The 19,943-nt window shown below is 43.5% G+C and overlaps 1 protein-coding gene across 5 annotated transcripts in view; it reads right to left on the reverse strand.

Moving 5' to 3' along the window:
• The window catches only part of LOC138672775 (cytospin-B-like), a 461,361-nt gene that overhangs the window by 64,379 nt on the left and 377,039 nt on the right, over positions 1-19,943 (reverse strand). For all 5 annotated transcript variants that reach the window (XR_011319773.1, XR_011319774.1, XM_069761119.1 and 2 more), the window contains one exon: positions 13,513-13,615. Coding sequence is in view for 3 of the 5 variants with exons in the window: in XM_069761119.1 (XP_069617220.1) it covers positions 13,513-13,615 (103 nt within the window). In the remaining 2 variants the exon portion in view is untranslated. The remainder of the gene's footprint in view (positions 1-13,512; positions 13,616-19,943) is intronic.

Here is a 19,943-nt window from a genome sequence, read left to right on the forward strand (position 1 = left end):
AACTTTATTTCGTCGCTGGACTCCTCATGACATCGCTGGATCGGCGTGTGTGACACCGATCCAGCGATGTCTTCACTGGTAACCAGGGTAAACATCGGGTAACTAAGCCCAGGGCCGCGCTTAGTAACCCGATGTTTACCCTGGTTACCATCCTAAAAGTAAAAAAAAACAAACACTACATACTTACCTAATGCTGTCTGTCCCCGGCGCTCTGCTTCTCTGCACTCCTCCTGCACTGGCTGTGAGCGTCGGTCAGCCGGAAAGCAGAGCGGTGACGTCACCGCTCTGCTTTCCGGCCGCTGTGCTCACAGTCAGTGCAGGAGGACAGCAGAGCACAGCGCTGGAGGACAGACAGCTGTAGGTAAGTATGTAGCGTTTGTTTTTTTTTTACTTTTAGGATGGTAACCAGGGTAAACATCGGGTTACTAAGCGCGGCCCTGCGCTTAGTTACCCGATGTTTACCCTGGTTACCGGCATCGTTGGTCGCTGGAGAGCTGTCTGTGTGACAGCTCTCCAGCGACCAAACAGCGACGCTGCAGCGATCCGGATCGTTGTCGGTATCGCTGCAGCGTCGCTTAATGTGAAGGGGCCTTCTTTACGGTGTGTGTGTCTATTTAACCCTTTAACTACTATGGGATTAGTAATGGTTAGGTGTTATTGACACCTCTCCATTACTAAGCGGGCTTCATGACACCTTACAATAGGAAGGTGACATTAACCCCTCATTACCCTGCTTGCCACTGCTACAGGGCAAGTGGGAAGAGCAGGGCAAAGCACCAGAATTGGCGCATTAATAGATGCAGGCTGCTATTTTTAGGCTGGGGGGCCTATATCAATGGCCCCTTACCAGTCTGAGAATATCATCCCCCAGCTGTGAGCTTTGCAAGGCTGGTTGTCAAAAATGGGGGGACCCCACGCGTTTTTTAAAATTTATTTAAATAATTTTTAAAAAAGCATGAGGACCCCTCTATTCTTGATAACTAGCCTTGATGAAGCTGACAGCTGGGGGTTGCAGCCCCCAGCTGTGAGTTTTGTCTGGCTGGTTATCAAAAATAGGGGGAATCCATTCCGTTTTTTTTTTAAATTATTTATTTGTAGCGCAGGAGCGGCAGATGAAAACTCCCATCCGCTGCTTCTGTTGTCACTGTAATTAACGGCTGTAAGGTGTCAGATGATGGGATCAGTAGTCCCATCAGCCGACACCAGTGATCAGAGGTGAAGTTTATACCTCCGACCACAGCTGAGCGCTGAGGATTTCTCCGCCGATCAGAAGCGGTGTTTGCCGCGCTGTGATTGATATGACAGTGTGTCAAACACTGTATTGTCGGACCCCCATGCAAGTGAATGGGGTTCGGGTCCGCTCTGCTGGATGACAGGTTGCATGAACACATCATGCAGCCCGCCATCTAGATGTAGCAGAGCAGAGTGTGACGTCACATCCGGCTGTCCTTGACTTTTCTGCAGCAAATACGCTGCAAGAAAAGTCAACCTGCGTATTTGCAGCATTTTTTCACCATCCATTCAAGTCAAAGGGTGGAAAACGCTGAAAAAACGCTGGAAAAACGCTGAAAGAAGTGACATGCCCTATGTCCAAAAAAATGCAGCAAAGCACAAAATACAGACCACACAATAAACCAATGTGTGTGCATGAGATTTCTGAAATCTCATAGGCTTTGCAGGTTGTGTAAAAAGCAGCTGAAAATTTGCATAAAAAAGAAGCAAAAAATGCAGCAAAAACGCCCTGTGTGAACTTACCTTAAAGAAGCACTCCCATCATAGCTTTTATCCTCAGAATACATTGCAATGGTATTATATAGCACTATTATGCAGTGGCGTAACTAGAGTCCAATGGGCCCCTATGCAAAATTTGGACTTAGGCCCCCCACACACACACACAACCACCCCGTCTACTTGCTACCACATGTTGGTCAGATATATGGACGCTTGTTGGGTTCCAAATCCTATAAGAACATACGAGTTGCCAACCATCCTTCAATATGTAGTAATATTCCCCATCCTGGACTCCTGACTGGTATATATGTCCCTCATCCTGGCACCATCCTGGTAGAACCCCACAGCTGGCAGCAATCATGCAGCCCCAAACTATGACACTCCCACCACCATACTTGATTGTATGTCCTCCATCCTGGTATATGTTTCCCATCCTGGTATATATGTCCATGTACAGTTCATGATGGGCCCCATAAGATGCTCCATACAAAATACGCCCCATATAATGCTCCATAAAGTTCATGATGGGCCCCATAAGAGACTCCATACAAAAATATGCCCCATATAATGGTGCATAAAGGATAACGATGCCCTATAAGATGCTCCATAGAAAATTTGCCCCATTTAATGCTGCATATAGGTTGATTATGGCCCCATTAGATGCTCCATAGAAAATTTGCCCCATATAAAGCTCATCATATCAGTGCAGTTTATGCTGATAGGATTACTGTATATCTGCTGCTGCAATAAAAAAAAAATGACATACGGTACTCCTCTCTCATCGCTGCCCTCTGCTCCTCCATGTCACCAGCTCTCTTCAGTGACTGTTCCGGCAAAAGATGCACACTAACCTCGTCAACGTGCCCTCTGACCTGAACGTCACAGCCAGAGGACCCGAAAGACACAGCGCGGCAGTGGAACGGGGACAGGTGAATATCACCAGTGCCGATGTATTGAGAAAGCGGCGGCAAAGGCACCTAGCCCCCATAGTGTGGTGTCCCTGCCTGCTCAGGACACCGGCACTTGTCCCATTGCCAACGCCGACCCTGTAAGCAGCCACCGGAACACTTACCAAGGTTGCAGGGGAGCACGGACATGTTCCGGAGACGCTGGGGAACTCAGCACTGGGACTGTGACTCCTGTATAAGCTGAGGGGGGTCTTTCTCAGCCAAAAAAAAGGGTCTGAAAAACTCGGCTTATGCACAAGAATATATGGCATTAATATTATGATAGATGATAGAATAATGAGAGAGAAAGAATATTTTACGGCATTTTTACTACTTAATGCAAAGTCAAAAGTTTACTATGATGTTAAACAATTCTAGACTGCCCATATGATGAAGTCATGTGTTTGGAAGCTTCTGACAGGTTTCAACTGTATGTCCCTTATCCTGGGCCCCATCCTGGCATATATGTCTCTTTATCCTGGGCCCCATCCTGGTATATATGTCCCTTATCTGAGGACTCTTTCTGGTATAAAGAGTATGTCCCAAAAGTGAGTACCCCCCTCACTGTTTTGTAAATATGTTAATGTATGCTTTTAATATATCTTTTCATGGGACAACACTGAAGTTCTGACACTTTGATACAATGTAAAGTAGTTAGTTAACAGTGTAGAGCCATTAAGGTCTAAACCGCTTGCAACAAAAGTGAGTACGCCCCTAAGTGAAAATGGCCAGATTGTGCCCAATTAGCCATTTTCTCTCCTCGGTGTCATGTGAATATCAGTTGAGGAGGCCCCTGATGAGATACACGTCTGTTTCAGGGAGCTTTCCCTTGGGATGTGACATAAGACTGCCATCAGGAAAACCGTGCTGCTGTTTTCCACTCTCCACACGCAGCTTGTGATGTCATGGCTTTTATGTAGAACATCCCAAGCGTCCTGTTTGCTTAGAAGAAATTTCTCTACGTGGGCTCAGTCCATCAGTCCCAGCACAGTGTCCTTTTCCATACGTTTCCGCATACTTCCTGCATCTCAAGGAAATAATGTATATGGTGTAGATGAACGTGTGAAAATTCAGGCTTTTGCCGTTAGGATGGCAACAAGATTCTCGCTGCACAAAATATTTCTAATCTACTTCCCTTGTGTCAGCATTTGTATAGTACGATGCATATACTGGAGCACGGTACTCATGATATTATTATTATTTATTGTTATAGCGCCATTTATTCCATGGCGCTTTACATGTGAGGAGGGGTATACATAATAAAAACAAGTACAATAATCTTGAACAATACAAGTCATAACTGGTACAGGAGGAGAGAGGACCCTGCCCGCGATGGCTCACAATCTACAATGGATGGTATAATATTTACTGATGTACAGATGTTATCAATCAGATAATTCAGGATGTGCTGTAGAGAGAAAGAAAGCACACATAATAGCGTGAGCCTATAGAGGGGAAAAAATATAGCAAAAAATGGTATTGCTCACCTAGTAGGATGTATGGTACCTCCTTAGTTGCTGATGCCCTGTGGCCTGGAGCGAAGTCCCATAAAAAAACGATAAACCGTTCTTGCTGCTTGTAGTAGTATAACAAGTTTTTTTATTGAACTATGTGCTGCAACGCCGAACTGGAGACTTTTTCAAGTTCAAAAACACCTACAGTTAGGCCACAATCACATATTTAGTATTTGATCAGGATTTTACATCAGTATTTGTAAGCCAAAACCAGGAGTGGAACAATCAGGAAAAGTATAATAGAAACATATGCACCACTTCTGTATTTATCACCCACTCCTGATTGTGGATAACAAATACTGATGTAAAATACTGACCAAATACTGAACGTGTGACCTTGGCCTTAGACAGACACATTTAAAAGCCTGAAATGAGTGACAGGTGGCCATTAAACATGTCCAAGAAAGGCAAGGGATCTAGCTTCCAATATATGTAAAAAAAAAAAAAATCACTTTTTTTTTAATCCGTTAAAAAAGTGAAAAAACGTACCGTACATACATTGCAAAAGGTTGTGTAATGACACTGCTTAGTGTCACTGTGGACAGCCTATATGGTGCTAGCAGGGGGCATGGGACCAAGAGCTGGGGGTGTAAGCAGGCTCGGACTGGCCCATAGGGGAACAGGGGAATCCCCCGCTGGGCAACTGTGCAGACACGGGCCCCCAACCCTACTATATGGGTAGTACTTGGCATAATTCACGTGATTTACTCTCTACAGAAAAAAACAGCATCTCATAATTCATTAACCAAACTACCTAGTTTATTATTATATAGATATATAGGTAAATTTGTGAATGAGAGTAGTGAAATATTTGTATGCAGATGAAAAGTGGGCCCCCAAAGTCATTGTTACTGGTGGGCCCTTGGCACCCCAGTCCGACACTGGGTGTAAGGAGTAAGGCACACAATGCGCGCAGGACCTGAGACTAAGGAATGCAGAGTGCACAGGACCTGGCACTAGGCAGTCACGTGATCGCAGGGGCGGAGCCACCACACATGATAACGGCGAGACAGCTATGGACGCAAAGCACAGAGCAATAACAGTCAGTGGAGAGCCGAGGGTCAAAAGCCAGAGAAGAGCGAGGTATAAGTGATAAGACAGAAGAGTAAACTGAGACGAGCCAAGGGGTCAGAGAACCAAGAAGGACAGATCAGCACTGAGCAGAAAACAGAGGCAGAAGTTGGGAGACAAAACCGAGTCATACACAACAAAGCTAACACACAGAGGCACAACAATTACAGATAAGTAACCTGGGTCAGCAACCACTAGTCGAGTAAACAGAAGTATCACTGACACCAGACCCATGAACAACCAGCATTAAATAGCTGCCCCAGAACCAGAGAGAGGCAAACTAGCGTTAACCCTGGCCAGACCAGGACGGAGGCTGGATCATGCATTCCAGAGCCATGACAGGTTGAAGTGAGTACACTCCAAAAAAGTTGTTTTAAACACTACAGGATTCTTAGTCCCGGTACAATTGTGAATACCCAACGCGTTTCAAATGCTACAGCGTTCTTAGTCCTGGTACAGAAGCAGTGGCATGCTTTCTGAACTTCCCTACTGACTCGATTCATTTTAGAAGGGGGAGCTGGATAATTTAGTTAATTTGTAAAATGAAAGATGGTGTTCTTGACCAGGAGAAGGCAGAGAATATTACAAAAATAAAAGAGTATTAGTCCAAATGCAATGAAAAATGAAATATCTTGGCACTATTATTAATGGGTGGAGATCTGAACGCTATGTATTCCATAAAAAACAATAGCAGTCACTCACCATGTAAAAACACCAGCCGCATCCACACTATCCCTGCCTGCATGTGTAAGGAGATGGACATATAAAGAAACAAGTTTGTTATGTTGTTTAATGTGAACTGTGATGTGCGATAATAATTTTGATAATGTGAATTGCTTGACAGAAGGGATAGCAAGAGCGAATGTTTGGGACTAGCTCAGAGTGGGATGGGATAACAGAAGGGATAGAGACAGTTTGCTGTTGAAATGACAGATAGGGCCCAGAGTGTATAGAGAAGAGACCTAAGATCTGGTATGAGCAGTGCTGCATTTCTTGGGTGTCCCTAGAAATGAGAGGAGACCAGGAGAAAGAGATAGTGTGATCTGGAGCGGAAACGAGGAAGAGTGATTTATTGGAGACGGGTCCTGGGAGAAGATGGCCCAAAGTTTATAACTCCTAAAGGTAATGTGCTTAAACAGGAGGGAGTATGAGAGTCGAAGAGAATGCCCGGCGGGAGCTCCAGAGTGTCAGAGACAGAGAAGATAAGTACCGCCATACTGAAACCGTAGTTCCCCAGAGTGGAAATAAGATGCTGAACCAAAGGTTGAGTAAAGGACTGTTGCTATTCGAACTGTAGTATTGAGCTGAGCTGTGGTGAGGCACTGAGGAAAAGTGAAGACAGAGAAGAAGTAAAGAGAAAGGAGAATGGGATGGAATTTGTGTGAGGAAAATGTTACCGATAATGAAGGAAACATTTAGGAAGAAATGTACCTGCTATGTGCTGTATAAAACCCTTCCCAAGTTCATGTTCAGTAAAAAGTATATTTTGAACTGGTGGTCTCCCTCCTTGAACTGTGAAACATCTGATCCTGGTCAAACAATACATGCGGCCTGCTTGGGTGTAGCGCCCTCACTGCACAAGTCCACACAAATAGCCAAGACCACCAACTTCAAGTAATGTGCTGGGGTGAAATAGTCGAGCGAGGGGTAAACAGTAGATTAGAGAGAAGAATAAGAGGTAAGAGAAAAGGAGAAAAAAGTAGAACTAAGAGTTAGTATGGAAGGTGAAGTAGTGGAAAAGAAAGTGGAGAGAAGTGGGACTTTGGTTTGAGTAGAGAGAACACTATTTTGTGTGGATAAGTCAGTATTGGAGAAGTTTCTAATACTGGCTTATCTACACAAAATAGAGTTCTCTCTACTCAGACATTTTTCGAAATTGTGATTCAACAGAAGAAAAAAACCTAAAATAAATGGCCTTGACAAAAATGATGCTAGACTTAACTTAATATTTTGTTGCCCAACCTTTAGTGGCGAACAAATGTTTTCTGTAATTCTCAATGAGACTTCAGCACTAGTGATGAGCGAATATACTCGTTACTCGAGATTTCGTCCTCTGAGTATTTTTTAGTGCTCGGAGATTTAGGTTTTCTTGCCGCAGCTGAATGATTTACATCTGTTAGCCAGCATAAGTACAGTACATGTGGGGATATCCTAGCTACCAGGCAACCCCCACATGTACTTATGCTGGCTAACAGATGTAAATCATTCAGCTGCGGCAAGAAAAAAAATCTCCGAGCACTAAAAAATACTGGGAGGACCCCCGAGCGTGCTCGAGAAATCTCGAGTAACGAGTATATTCACTCATCACTATTCAGCACCTGTCCACATATATTTTAGCCCACTACTTGTGAGCAAACTTCAGAAGTGTCCAATGCTTTGCTCTTAACCGTTCTTGGATGTGCTTAACTGTGTTTTGTTGGAGGACTCATGACCTGTGACTCTGACTCAGAATAAACTTTCTGACAATGGGCAGTACATTTCCCTACAGATTACTTGATATTTCATTGTACCCTGCACAGATACCTCAAAGCAGCAGCAAAACATAACCAAGTCTCCTCCATGGTTCACAATAGGTGCAATGTTCTTTTCATTTTTGCATCTGTGAACATTGATCTTATTGAATTGCCAAAAGACAATCTCCCATAACCTTTGCGGCTTGTCCATATGCATTTGGAAAACTGAACAACTCCATAAGATAGAACATCAGTTGTAAGTCACCATCTGTAACTGTACTGTAATCTCTTACATGTTCTACAGGACTGGTATCCATCATTATATGGTCACCACATGCCGGTAATATCAGTGTTGGTCTTTGCATAAAGATTTATTTTCAGTAACTGCATGGTCATCTGCTGAGGTTCCCCTATACCCACAACTATGGTGACCACTGAAGTTGTAATTAGGGTGATCTAGTTAAAAGCCCATTCAGATGTCTTGCCCCTTCAATTGTCATTAATTTTCCATTTGTGCATACATCCAGGAAGGTTGGCTACAGTCCTTTAAAGGGGATTTCCAGTCCAAATCGATAAGTCTGTGTGACTGCAGACTTATGAATCCCCCCAAGCACACAAACTCTGCACTGCGGGGATTTGCCTGTTTCTGAGCTGAGAACGGAGGGTATGTATGAGTTATACATACTCTTGGACAGGGGATGGCCTTGCTTTCATACTCTTGTATAGTTCTCCAAGTGTATGGAGTGCGGCCACGCCCACTAGACGGGCCCTGGCTGGAAGTATATATAACACATACCCACATACCCACCAGTCCTGGCTCAGATACCAGTGAATACCCGCAGCAAAGAGTGCGTGTACTGGGGGGAAATCAGAAGTCTGCAGTCACACAGAGTGACCGCAGACTTATCGATTTGGACCAGACAACCTCTTAAACTTTTTAATCTTATGTGCAACTGAAGTAACAGGAACATCAAGCTGTTTGGAGATGCTCTTTGTAGCCTTTACCTTTAATATGTTTGTCTATAATTTTCTTTCTAATCTCTCGAGACTACTCTCTCCTTAGCTTTCTTCGGTCTATGTTCAGCGTGGAATCCAAACAACACAATGACTACTTTTAGACGTTTGATAACGTTTTTGTCCTGAAGAAGGGGTCCTATGTGACCTTGAAATGCGTTGACTGCTGAACCTGTTCAGAATAAATGATTTGAAAGAATTAAGCCGACATCCTGGATCTTTCAACAGCGCAGGCTTGACACGCATTTTCCTCCACTTGTTGAATCTCTTCCTCGGTCCACGGAACCGTGTTGTGCTGCAGCTGATTTAAGTTGTTGTCCATGTTGCTACTTTGCAACCCCATCAGGTGAGTAAGCACCCCGTTGATTTCTCACCGATTTTACCAGTTAAGACCCTATTGTGCTTGTGTTTGCTTCCCAGTTTTCTATGCTATTACCAGTTTGCAGACACCTGTGATGCTAGTTACAGGACACATCTTAGTTTATCTGAATCCTCGTATGGTCAAATTATTTTTAATACACATTTTACATTAAGCAAAAAGAGAAAGAAAAAGCACTCACGTATTATGTAATGCAGTAACAAGTATGGCTCTTCATTACAAATTGTTACTTTTCCTTCCTATAGCAGAAACAAGTCGTAAACTTCTAATCTATGCATGAGAAATGGTAACGTTTTTTCTGTAGTTTATCTTACCTTTTAGGAGTGTAATAAAGTGATAAATAAGTCAATTAGTAGTTTCTCTTCACAAAAATTACAGCTCTACTATGTAAAAACTACAGTATTTCTCTTGAACCTTTTGTTTTGTCAGGGGAAAAAAATACACTGGTGACCATCTTATTCCATGTATTATAGACTTCATATGTGAAGACCCTGCAAACCAGTGGTGAATAGAAATTTTTTAGCTTGCAAACCGGTAGTGTACTAAAACTACAAGGCAAAGACCACAAATGTGGTTTTGCACTGCACAACTTATACATGTGAACTATGTTGAAAACCACATGTTTCATTTGTAAAAGTCCCAAAGCTAAAACTGAGCAGGTTATCAGACAAGGTGCAGGGCAAGTGATTACAGCACGGATACACTGTGTATTTAGCGCTGACTGTTCACAGCCCAAACGGTATCCTGTTGACTGTAAACGAGCAGTCAAAATGGTATTTATCTGCAGATTATCACTATGGCTGTAGTTAAATACCATTTTGTCTTTGCAACAGGTTCTCATTAAATTATTATCCACATCATTTAACATTTCACATCCTAACTGGTTTGTCTATATTCATGGTCAGTCATCAAAAGTGTCAGATATAAAGTTAAGAGTCACAGTTTTACTAAAGTAAATCTGTATTCTGAGTTATTCCAGAAAGTAACAATGCAGGATCTACCACCACCATTATTCATTAGGGACCATTGCACTACACTAAATCTACATTTTTCAAAGGAAAGAATCACTACCAGCCACCTCATTCCAGTTTTTTAATATGTTTTGTTATTCATCAGGAGACTTCTAAGAAAAACACATTACCAGCGGATGATAGAATTCTGTAATGACTCGCAATTCCATTTCCTAATGTAAAATGTGTATTCTCCTTACAGCTTTTCGTGAAAAAAAAATAAAAACATCAGCAATATGAGAATCAACCATTTCCCAGCCATCTCTATGCAAGTAAGGTTTAATAACTCACATCAGAAAAAAAAACATGGTGCCAGAAATGGATTTCCAATAGGCACAGTAGGCCAATGCTTCTAGGGGACCCTAGGCTTTATAGAGCTTTTGATACTATTCAGTACCAAAAAGAAACCTGCCCACTAATTACTCTGCCAAAACTGCGGGCAGCATGTACCATGGTTTGACCTCATCACTGCGGTTCTTGGAATCACTCAAGTATTCCTGAGAAAATATTCTTCAAGGATCCAGCTGCGCGGTTCCCCGTAGGCATTTCCCAATGCTGGTCTAGGTGATTGACAGGTATCTCGCTATGGGAGAAACCTGTCAATCAACTGCAGCAGTGCTGGAGGTGGAGCCAGGCGAATCTAGTCTCTCACTATGGTCCATCGGCAGGATCTTTAAAGTATATTTTCTCAAAACAGCGAGGCAATAACTGGTTGCAGTCATCCAGGCCTTGATTCATGATGCCTCCGGTTTTGGTGAGTCAGGTGACAGGTTCTCTTTAAAGGAAATCTGTCAGCAAGTTTTTGCTATTGAATGTGAGAGCAGCATAATAGAATAAGAAGATTTAGCCCTGTTAGATCTACATTAGGCAAAACAAGTATTTCATGAAAGTATCAGTAAGTGATACAGCCCTTCAATCAGAGTTTCTTGCCCTATGTAATACTGCTCACAGATTTATAGCAAAAACTGCTGACAGATTACCTTTAAGCGGTATGCGAGAGGTAAAAAGGAGGCTACAAGCTCACCCCACTAATTTTATTTTAGCAAGTTCCAAGCATTTGAACAATAGAAGGTACATGACATGCAAAAACTGTGCTGCAATGGTGACAATGTATCTCAGGATACATTTGCAAGCTTTACTTTTAGATTTATGCTATGTAATTTTAACTACCGACTATACAGCCAGACTCTGGGGGATTGCTTGTAAATGCCAAAAAGAAAGTTTGCATACTACTGGTGGTTTTACTGCTGGGTGGCCGATGAACTATGACAAACATAAATTGTGCAGACCTTAAAGAAAGTACGTGTGTATATATGACAAGTGCGATGTGGGTGTTCTAATTGTAATCAGTAAGAAGGATTTCACGCAGAGCAAAACATTACAGCACATGCAATATTTTGTTCTAATGAAAATAAGAAATCACTGTTTGTTGACACTCGTAAAAGTGAAAATAAATCTACTAAAAGATCTTTAGAAATCTTCAAGCTCTATAAAAGGAAAAACAGAATTTCATACGGTTATTTGTTTTTTGCTTACAATCACTCCCTTAGGCTCACTGGATGAAATTATACAGACGGGAAACCCCCCATCTACACAACTATAGTTGCCAATGTTTTGTAAATTGACAGACGGTCCATAAAAACCCAGTGCCTTTCTCTGCGTCAACAGCATTCGGCAGAAAAAAAGCACAGTCCGTGAATTTTCCCCCCATCCCTGAAGTATGTACTGCGCATGCGCTAAAAAAGCTGCCATGCACAAAACAAACAGGACCTGTCCCAGAAAAAAAAAAAAAGAGTCCCGGACTCTGACAGAAGCTTGGAGGGTGGCCGTCCGGCAGCTGCGCCGTCAACGGAGCAGAGGCACGTCTGCATGTGGGACTCCATACAAGCGAAGTCAGACATGAAGAGGAGCGCAGGCTGGCATCCTGCTGCTGACCTGCTGCTCATCATCGGCTGGCAACGATTGGGGACTTGGCGCACTACAAGTTGTCAAGGAGGCCTGATGCCAGCTCTAGGACTGGCCGAATCACCCCTTAAACAGTTTCAAATACTCATCTATTCCCGTTCCATGTTGCTAGTGCTCCGGTGTCCACTCTGATCTACTCAATGCCTCTGATTCTCTGTGAAGTCTCAGTGCAGACGTCGCGCTGACGTCACTACAGCCCGACCAATGCACTGAGACATCACAGAGTCAAGACGCTGAGGAGACCTAAGCGGAGCAGCAGACAGGCAGCGGCGAACACGAAGAGGTGAGTATTTGATTATTTTTGTAGCATAATATGGGGCCATTATACTGTATGGAGCATTATATGGGCGCCATTATTCCGTGTGGAGCAATATACAGGGCCACTATACTGTATGGAGCAATATATGGGGCCATTAAGTTTTATGAAGCAATATTTGGGGCCATTATTCTGTATGGAGTAATATATTGGGCCACTATACTGTATGGAGCAATATATGGGGTTCATTATAGTGTACAGAGTAATATAGGGGGCTATTACCGTATATGTATTTTGTATGTAGCATTACATGGGTCATTATGCTGTATAGAGCATTATATGGTGTCATTATACGGTATGAAGCAATATATGGTGCCCATAATACTGTATGGAGCAATATATGGGGCCCAATATTCTGTATATAGCATTATATGGGGTCATTATACTGTATGGAGCAATATATGGGGCCATTATACTGTATGGAGCATTATATGGGGCCCATTCTGTATGAATTGCAGCACAGCTGCGGAGGAGATGGAGAAATTAATTTCTCCATCTCCTCTGCTGCTGGCGTTGGCGGGAATCGCACTGCACTTAGGTGATATCCAAATGCAGTTTGATGTTTCACATGCACTCATAGACTTATATGTAAGCGTGCAATCTGAATTTGCCATGCAATCGCAGCATGCTGTGTTTTTTTTCTGGTCCGATCGCACAATCTGATCGGAGCAGGAAAAAAAAATGCCATTGAGAATAGAAGCATAGGATTAAATTGGTACAACTGCTGTCTGATTTTTTATCGGATTGCATTCGTCCGATTTAATCGCACGTGGAAGGGAGTCCCAAGTCATGTTCTTATCATTGTATACAAGACAAATCATCAAACAGGTCTGATAGAAAGAGGTAAGTATTAAAGGAGATGTCTAGTCTTAAAGTACAATTACATTCTATGTGACCGCAGACTTATGAATGAGCACACTGCGCCCTGTGAGGATTCTCCAGTGTCTGCAGGTGATCATGTGACTTCAATAAAACATCAGATCTCACTCGGCTGTCTTATACGGCCGTCTGACTGTGCCCTAATAGTCTATTAAACCAGTCTTCAAGGGAAACTTTTTAATAGTGAGGAAATTGCATTATATGAATTCCATATTGGACATTAAAGAACTCACCGAATAACCCTCCGTTTTCTTTTGGCACCATTTCAATAAAGCATTTCTTTTTGAGCCTCCATATTCTCTGGCTAAGGCAGCCAATGGGTCTTTTCTTTCCACACTGAAATTGAAAAATAATTATAAAATACCAAAAATAAAGGTAATAATATATCTACAAACTACTTTTTTAAACACAGATGTTGGAATTTGATGCCCTCAGAGTACAATATAGTAATACAAATTGATGTAAGATGTGCCGTACAAGTCTGATTCATGTGGTTCTAATCTCTAGATCCCACAAAACTGTTTTGTAATGCATATTCCTCCTCTAGAACTCACACATATGTTCAGAACAAAAGTTTCCCCTGACCCCATGACAAATCCAGACAAAAAATAAAAGTAGAGGTGGTCTTGCAGGACTACTCCTCTGCTGCATAGCAGTAGATAGAGGACCACAAGTCCATGACCACAGTATAGTTACATCTGTCGCACAACTTATAATGTAGGAAAGATATATCTTGGTACCGTGTTAGCCAGTAGATAGAAAAAAAAATTGAGACTCATCAGTGGTTGATACCTTTTAATGGCTAACTGAAATTTATGATATTTATGCACAATACAGCCCAGAAATAATGCCATAGATAAGACAGGTGACGTGAAGCAGAACTACCATAATGTGAGAGTGATAAACAGTTGTGTCCATAAATATTGGAAGAGTTATTAGATAAGGAGTGTGATTGTTTTATTGTCCTCTGACTGGGGTCTAGTTCTGTGCTGTGATGCCCCCACAAGGTCTGAGGAGCATCAAGGAGTGTGAGACCTGGTGCTGGGGAAGATTCCAGAGCGGTGGCCAACTCATTGAGGTAACTGTTGAAGTGCGTTGGGCTTGCTTAGGGTGCAGCCCTGTCTGACTCCGTGGCACTGCTGGAAATCAGTCGTTCTTCTACCATTCACGCTCACGCTGCAGTGGTTCTCGGTGTAGGAGCTTTTTATGACATCGTAGGTCTTTCCTCCTATTCCGTTCTCCAGCAGCTTCAGTAACAGGCCTGGGTGCCACACTGAGTCAAAAGCCTTTCTGAAGTCCACAAAACAAGCGTACATCTTCCCGTGCTTTGTTTTGTGGACGTGACTCTGAATCAGGCTGTGCAGGGTGTAGATGTGGTTGGTAGTGTGGTGGTTTAGCATGAATCCCGCTTGACTTTTGCTGAGGACATTATGCTCGGTGAGAAAATTAAGGATCCTTTTGTTCAAGATGCTTTTGTTCAAGATGCCAGGTTGCTGCTGACACATATACCTCTGTAGTTGGCAGGGTCATAGCTGTCCCCACTCTTGTGAATGGGTAAGATGAGGCCTTGATTCCAGGTACGAGGGAAGTACTAGCGCAATATTGAACAGTTTAACCATTGCGGTCTGTGGAGCGCCCCCAGACACAGGGCCACAGGTTACTCGGTACCGGTCCTCTCTGTCTCAGTTCTGGGGTTGTCACGGTGGCTGGACCCGGTCCGTGACCCTGCTAAGGGGCATCCAATGAAAGCTCCTGCTGGTTTGAGCTCCTGCATTCCTGAGTTCGTCATTCTGTAGCGGTAGTCGGAGAGGGCGGTCGTCACTTTTGGCGCCTCTTTGGCAGTCTCCTCCCATGGCACGCCCTCCTTCTCCTGCGCTCTTCGTGGCGCGGCAATGGCGGCGGTTTTGGCGGGAATCTTGGGGGCCTTTTTCAATACACAGTCTCGGCAATAAATCACAGTTCAAGCACAATTCAATCACAGTTCCAAGGCACACATGACCCAATTCTTCAGGCTTAAGTACGATCCTGTTCGTGACGCCAAGTTGGACACAGGGCCACAGGTTACTCGGTACCGGTCCTCTCTGTCTCAGTTCTGGGGTTGTCACGGTGGCTGGACCCGGTCCGTGACCCTGCTAAGGGGCGTCCAATGAAAGGTGATATGAGTCTGTCAAAGTTTTGTGACACCACCTGTGGTATTCGGTCAGGGTGACCGACGCTGCTTGGGGCCCACTGGGGTGAGGTGATGGCAGCTAGATGGTATACCTTCCCACAGGTGAAGTATGTCCCCAGGGCTTCCCAGTAAGGTGGATAGTGATGGTAACATAGTAACATAGTAACATAGTTAGTAAGGCCGAAAAAAGACATTTGTCCATCCAGTTCAGCCTATATTCCATCATAATAAATCCCCAGATCTACGTCCTTCTACAGAACCTAATTGTATGATACAATATTGTTCTGCTCCAGGAAGACATCCAGGCCTCTCTTGAACCCCTCGACTGAGTTCGCCATCACCACCTCCTCAGGCAAGCAATTCCAGATTCTCACTGCCCTAACAGTAAAGAATCCTCTTCTATGTTGGTGGAAAAACCTTCTCTCCTCCAGACGCAAAGAATGCCCCCTTGTGCCCGTCACCTTCCTTGGTATAAACAGATCCTCAGCGAGATATTTGTATTGTCCCCTTATATACTTATACATGGTTATTAGATCGCCCCTCAGTCGTCTTTTTTCTAGACTAAATAATCCTAATTTCGCTAATCTATCTGGGTATTGTAGTTCTCCCATCCCCTTTATTAATTTTGTTGCCCTCCTTTGTACTCTCTCTAGTTCCATTATATCCTTCCTGAGCACCGGTGCCCAAAACTGGACACAGTACTCCATGTGCGGTCTAACTAGGGATTTGTACAGAGGCAGTATAATGCTCTCATCATGTGTATCCAGACCTCTTTTAATGCACCCCATGATCCTGTTTGCCTTGGCAGCTGCTGCCTGGCACTGGCTGCTCCAGGTAAGTTTATCATTAACTAGGATCCCCAAGTCCTTCTCCCTGTCAGATTTACCCAGTGGTTTCCCATTCAGTGTGTAATGGTGACATTGATTCCTTCTTCCCATGTGTATAACCTTACATTTATCATTGTTAAACCTCATCTGCCACCTTTCAGCCCAAGTTTCCAACTTATCCAGATCCATCTGTAGCAGAATACTATCTTCTCTTGTATTAACTGCTTTACATAGTTTTGTATCATCTGCAAATATCGATATTTTACTGTGTAAACCTTCTACCAGATCATTAATGAATATGTTGAAGAGAACAGGTCCCAATACTGACCCCTGCGGTACCCCACTGGTCACAGCGACCCAGTTAGAGACTATACCATTTATAACCACCCTCTGCTTTCTATCACTAAGCCAGTTACTAACCCATTTACACACATTTTCCCCCAGACCAAGCATTCTCATTTTGTGTACCAACCTCTTGTGCGGCACGGTATCAAACGCTTTGGAAAAATCGAGATATACCACGTCCAATGACTCACCGTGGTCCAGTCTATAGCTTACCTCTTCATAAAAACTGATTAGATTGGTTTGACAGGAGCGATTTCTCATAAACCCATGCTGATATGGAGTTAAACAGTTATTCTCATTGAGATAATCCAGAATAACATCCCTCAGAAACCCTTCAAATATTTTACCAACAATAGAGGTTAGACTTACTGGCCTATAATTTCCAGGTTCACTTTTAGAGCCCTTTTTGAATATTGGCACCACATTTGCTATGCGCCAGTCCTGCGGAACAGACCCTGTCGCTATAGAGTCACTAAAAATAAGAAATAGTGGTTTATCTATTACATTACTTAGTTCTCTTAGTACTCGTGGGTGTATGCCATCCGGACCCGGAGATTTATCTATTTTAATCTTATTTAGCCGGTTTCGCACCTCTTCTTGGGTTAGATTGGTGACCCTTAATATAGGGTTTTCATTGTTTCTTGGGATTTCACCTAGCATTTCATTTTCCACCGTGAATACCGTGGAGAAGAAGGTGTTTAATATGTTAGCTTTTTCCTCGTCATCTACAACCATTCTTTCCTCACTATTTTTTAAGGGGCCTACATTTTCAGTTTTTATTCTTTTACTATTGATATAGTTGAAGAACAGTTTGGGATTAGTTTTACTCTCCTTAGCAATGTGCTTCTCTGTTTCCTTTTTGGCAGCTTTAATTAGTTTTTTAGATAAAGTATTTTTCTCCCTATAGTTTTTTAGAGCTTCAATGGTGCCATCCTGCTTTAGTAGTGCAAATGCTTTCTTTTTACTGTTAATTGCCTGTCTTACTTCTTTGTTTAGCCACATTGGGTTTTTCCTATTTCTAGTCCTTTTATTCCCACAAGGTATGGTGTGAGGTGCAGACAATAACGAGGACACAGGGTTGCAGTCTCTTTACCTCTTTACTGATGACTTCGGGATCCTCAATCCAGAGCACAGTTAACAGGGCTGTCTGAGACCGGCCGGTCCGAAGGCACATCCAGAGTTCCCTTTGCAGGTGGAAATCGTTGCCTACCACTAGCGCCTGTGTGTTGTAGTGCTTCCCTGCTGAGCATTCGGGATAATCCTCACAACTTCTGTTCTCGTTCTTTCTCGTTCTTTCTAGTTCTTTCTCATTCTTTCTATTCTCCGTCCCCCAGGTTTGTTATGGCTAGGATGCACCCGTTTGACGGGAAGGCTCGGAGCTCCTCCGGGACCCTAGAGATGCCCCTCTCCACGCGTTGCCCCCTATGTTTGCTTAGGTGATGTAAGGTAGACAGCCAACCTATAATTAACTGTCCTGCGGTATTTGAAGTAAGGCATAAAGTCAGTTACTTCCTCGGTGTTCCGGGCACCGGCTACGTGCCTCAGTAGGATGTTTCCGTTCTCCGGGCACGACTCCTACGGGCTATCCTTTGATCTCGTTTCTCACTGTCCACAATATCCTTTGCTTCGTGTCCTTTCTTTGGATGCCGCCGCAGATAGCGCAGGCGCGGCTCCGTATCGTTCTATCCTTGTCGCTAGGTGCCTGCCAGGTTCCCACGCCTGACAGGGACCCCCCTGAAACTTCCCCCGCAACACCCCCTGCCACGGGATGTTGCCTGGACAAAACCCAGTCAGCTTCTGACTAACTTTCTATCCAACCCCTAGTTTTACCAGTGTGAGGAGTGGCCTAATAAATAAAACCCTTTGCTCCCCCTAGTGGCCGGAGTGTGAAGTGTAATGTGTGCTGGTGATACCTGGTCAGATGAACTCCTTTAGTGCCATCAGACGTACCATCACTCCCCTTAGTGGCAGAGCGGTACTACTGCAACGACCAGGTCTCTGGGGTGCTGCATCTGTATTTCCGGTGGGCTGTATTTCAGCATTTCTGGTGGGATTCCATCTGGGCCACTGGCTTTTCTACACCTTATGGAAGAGATTCTCTCTGTAACTTCCTGTAGTGTGATTGGTGTATCCAGTGGGTTTTGGAAATGTTTGACTTTTTCTTCCATAGCTTTTAGTTTTTCCATTATGTTTTTCTCTTCTTGGTTTAGTTTTTCCTTCGGGATGTCTTTGTAGAGGTCTCTGAAGTACTGAAGCCAGATATTGCCATTTTGGATATGGATGATTGTTTTCTTGTTTTTTGTATCCATGTGGTTCCATAGTTCCCAGAAGGAGTTGTCATGGAGGGCGCCTTGGAGTTCGTTAAGTTTGGAGGAGATGTAACTCTGTTTTTTCCTCTTGAGGATGGTTTTGTATTGCCTTTGTATGGTGTTGTAGGCATTCCTCAGACCCAGATGGTTGGGGTCTCTATGTTTCTTGTTTGAAGCTGTTCTCAGGGTCTTCCATATGGCTTTACATTCTCTGTCGAACCAACCATTGGCCTGTTTTTCTTTTGGCCTTTTATTGTTGACTTTTTTAAGGTCGGACAGTTCGGCCATGGTGTAGAATATATCGTTGAGGTCTTTTGTAGCTTGGTTCACTCCTTCGGGGTTAGGCTTGTACTCGTAGTTGTGGAAGTGGTGGAGCATCTCCTGTATTCTGGGTCTGCTGGGAGCCTCTTGATATTTTATTGCCGACGTCTTGGACCATTTATAGGATGGAGGCAGGATGAAGAGGCCGCTCTGCTGAGGCTTTTGTGCCGATGGTTTCTCTGTAGATTTTGCGTACAGAAGAAGTTGGCTGTGACAATTCTGTGTCAATACTTGAAAAGTGTACTCCTGTCAGGATGGAGTGAAGTTAAAGCACAAGTCATTAAATTAAAAGATGCTTCAAGTCTCAAGTCCAACCATCCCCAGGGAGGAAACGGCCCCGCACAAATGACAAATGCTGTTATTTATGTGGCGAGGTCAGGAGTTTGGGCACAGAAAATATGAGCTCCAAGTCAGCCCTTTACCTATGGTGCTTAAGACACCAGCAGAATTGAAGGAAGTGGATGTAGGCATTCCAAAATTCCTTTAAACCTCTGGTGTGCCATTCACGGCTGTCCATATGAATGAAGTGATTCTATATTTCCCTTAGGAAGGATGTAGTCCAGTGTTAAAGTAACATCCATGGTGAGGAGTAGAGCGTACAGCCTAGTGAACTATTCGGTCACACCAAATACTAATTGGCTTATAGGACGGATGGACTTAAATTCTCCAGAAAACAGGATATTTATACAATG

This window comes from Ranitomeya imitator, chromosome 3 (genome assembly GCF_032444005.1).
Source record: "Ranitomeya imitator isolate aRanImi1 chromosome 3, aRanImi1.pri, whole genome shotgun sequence".
NCBI classification, from domain to species: domain Eukaryota; kingdom Metazoa; phylum Chordata; class Amphibia; order Anura; family Dendrobatidae; genus Ranitomeya; species Ranitomeya imitator.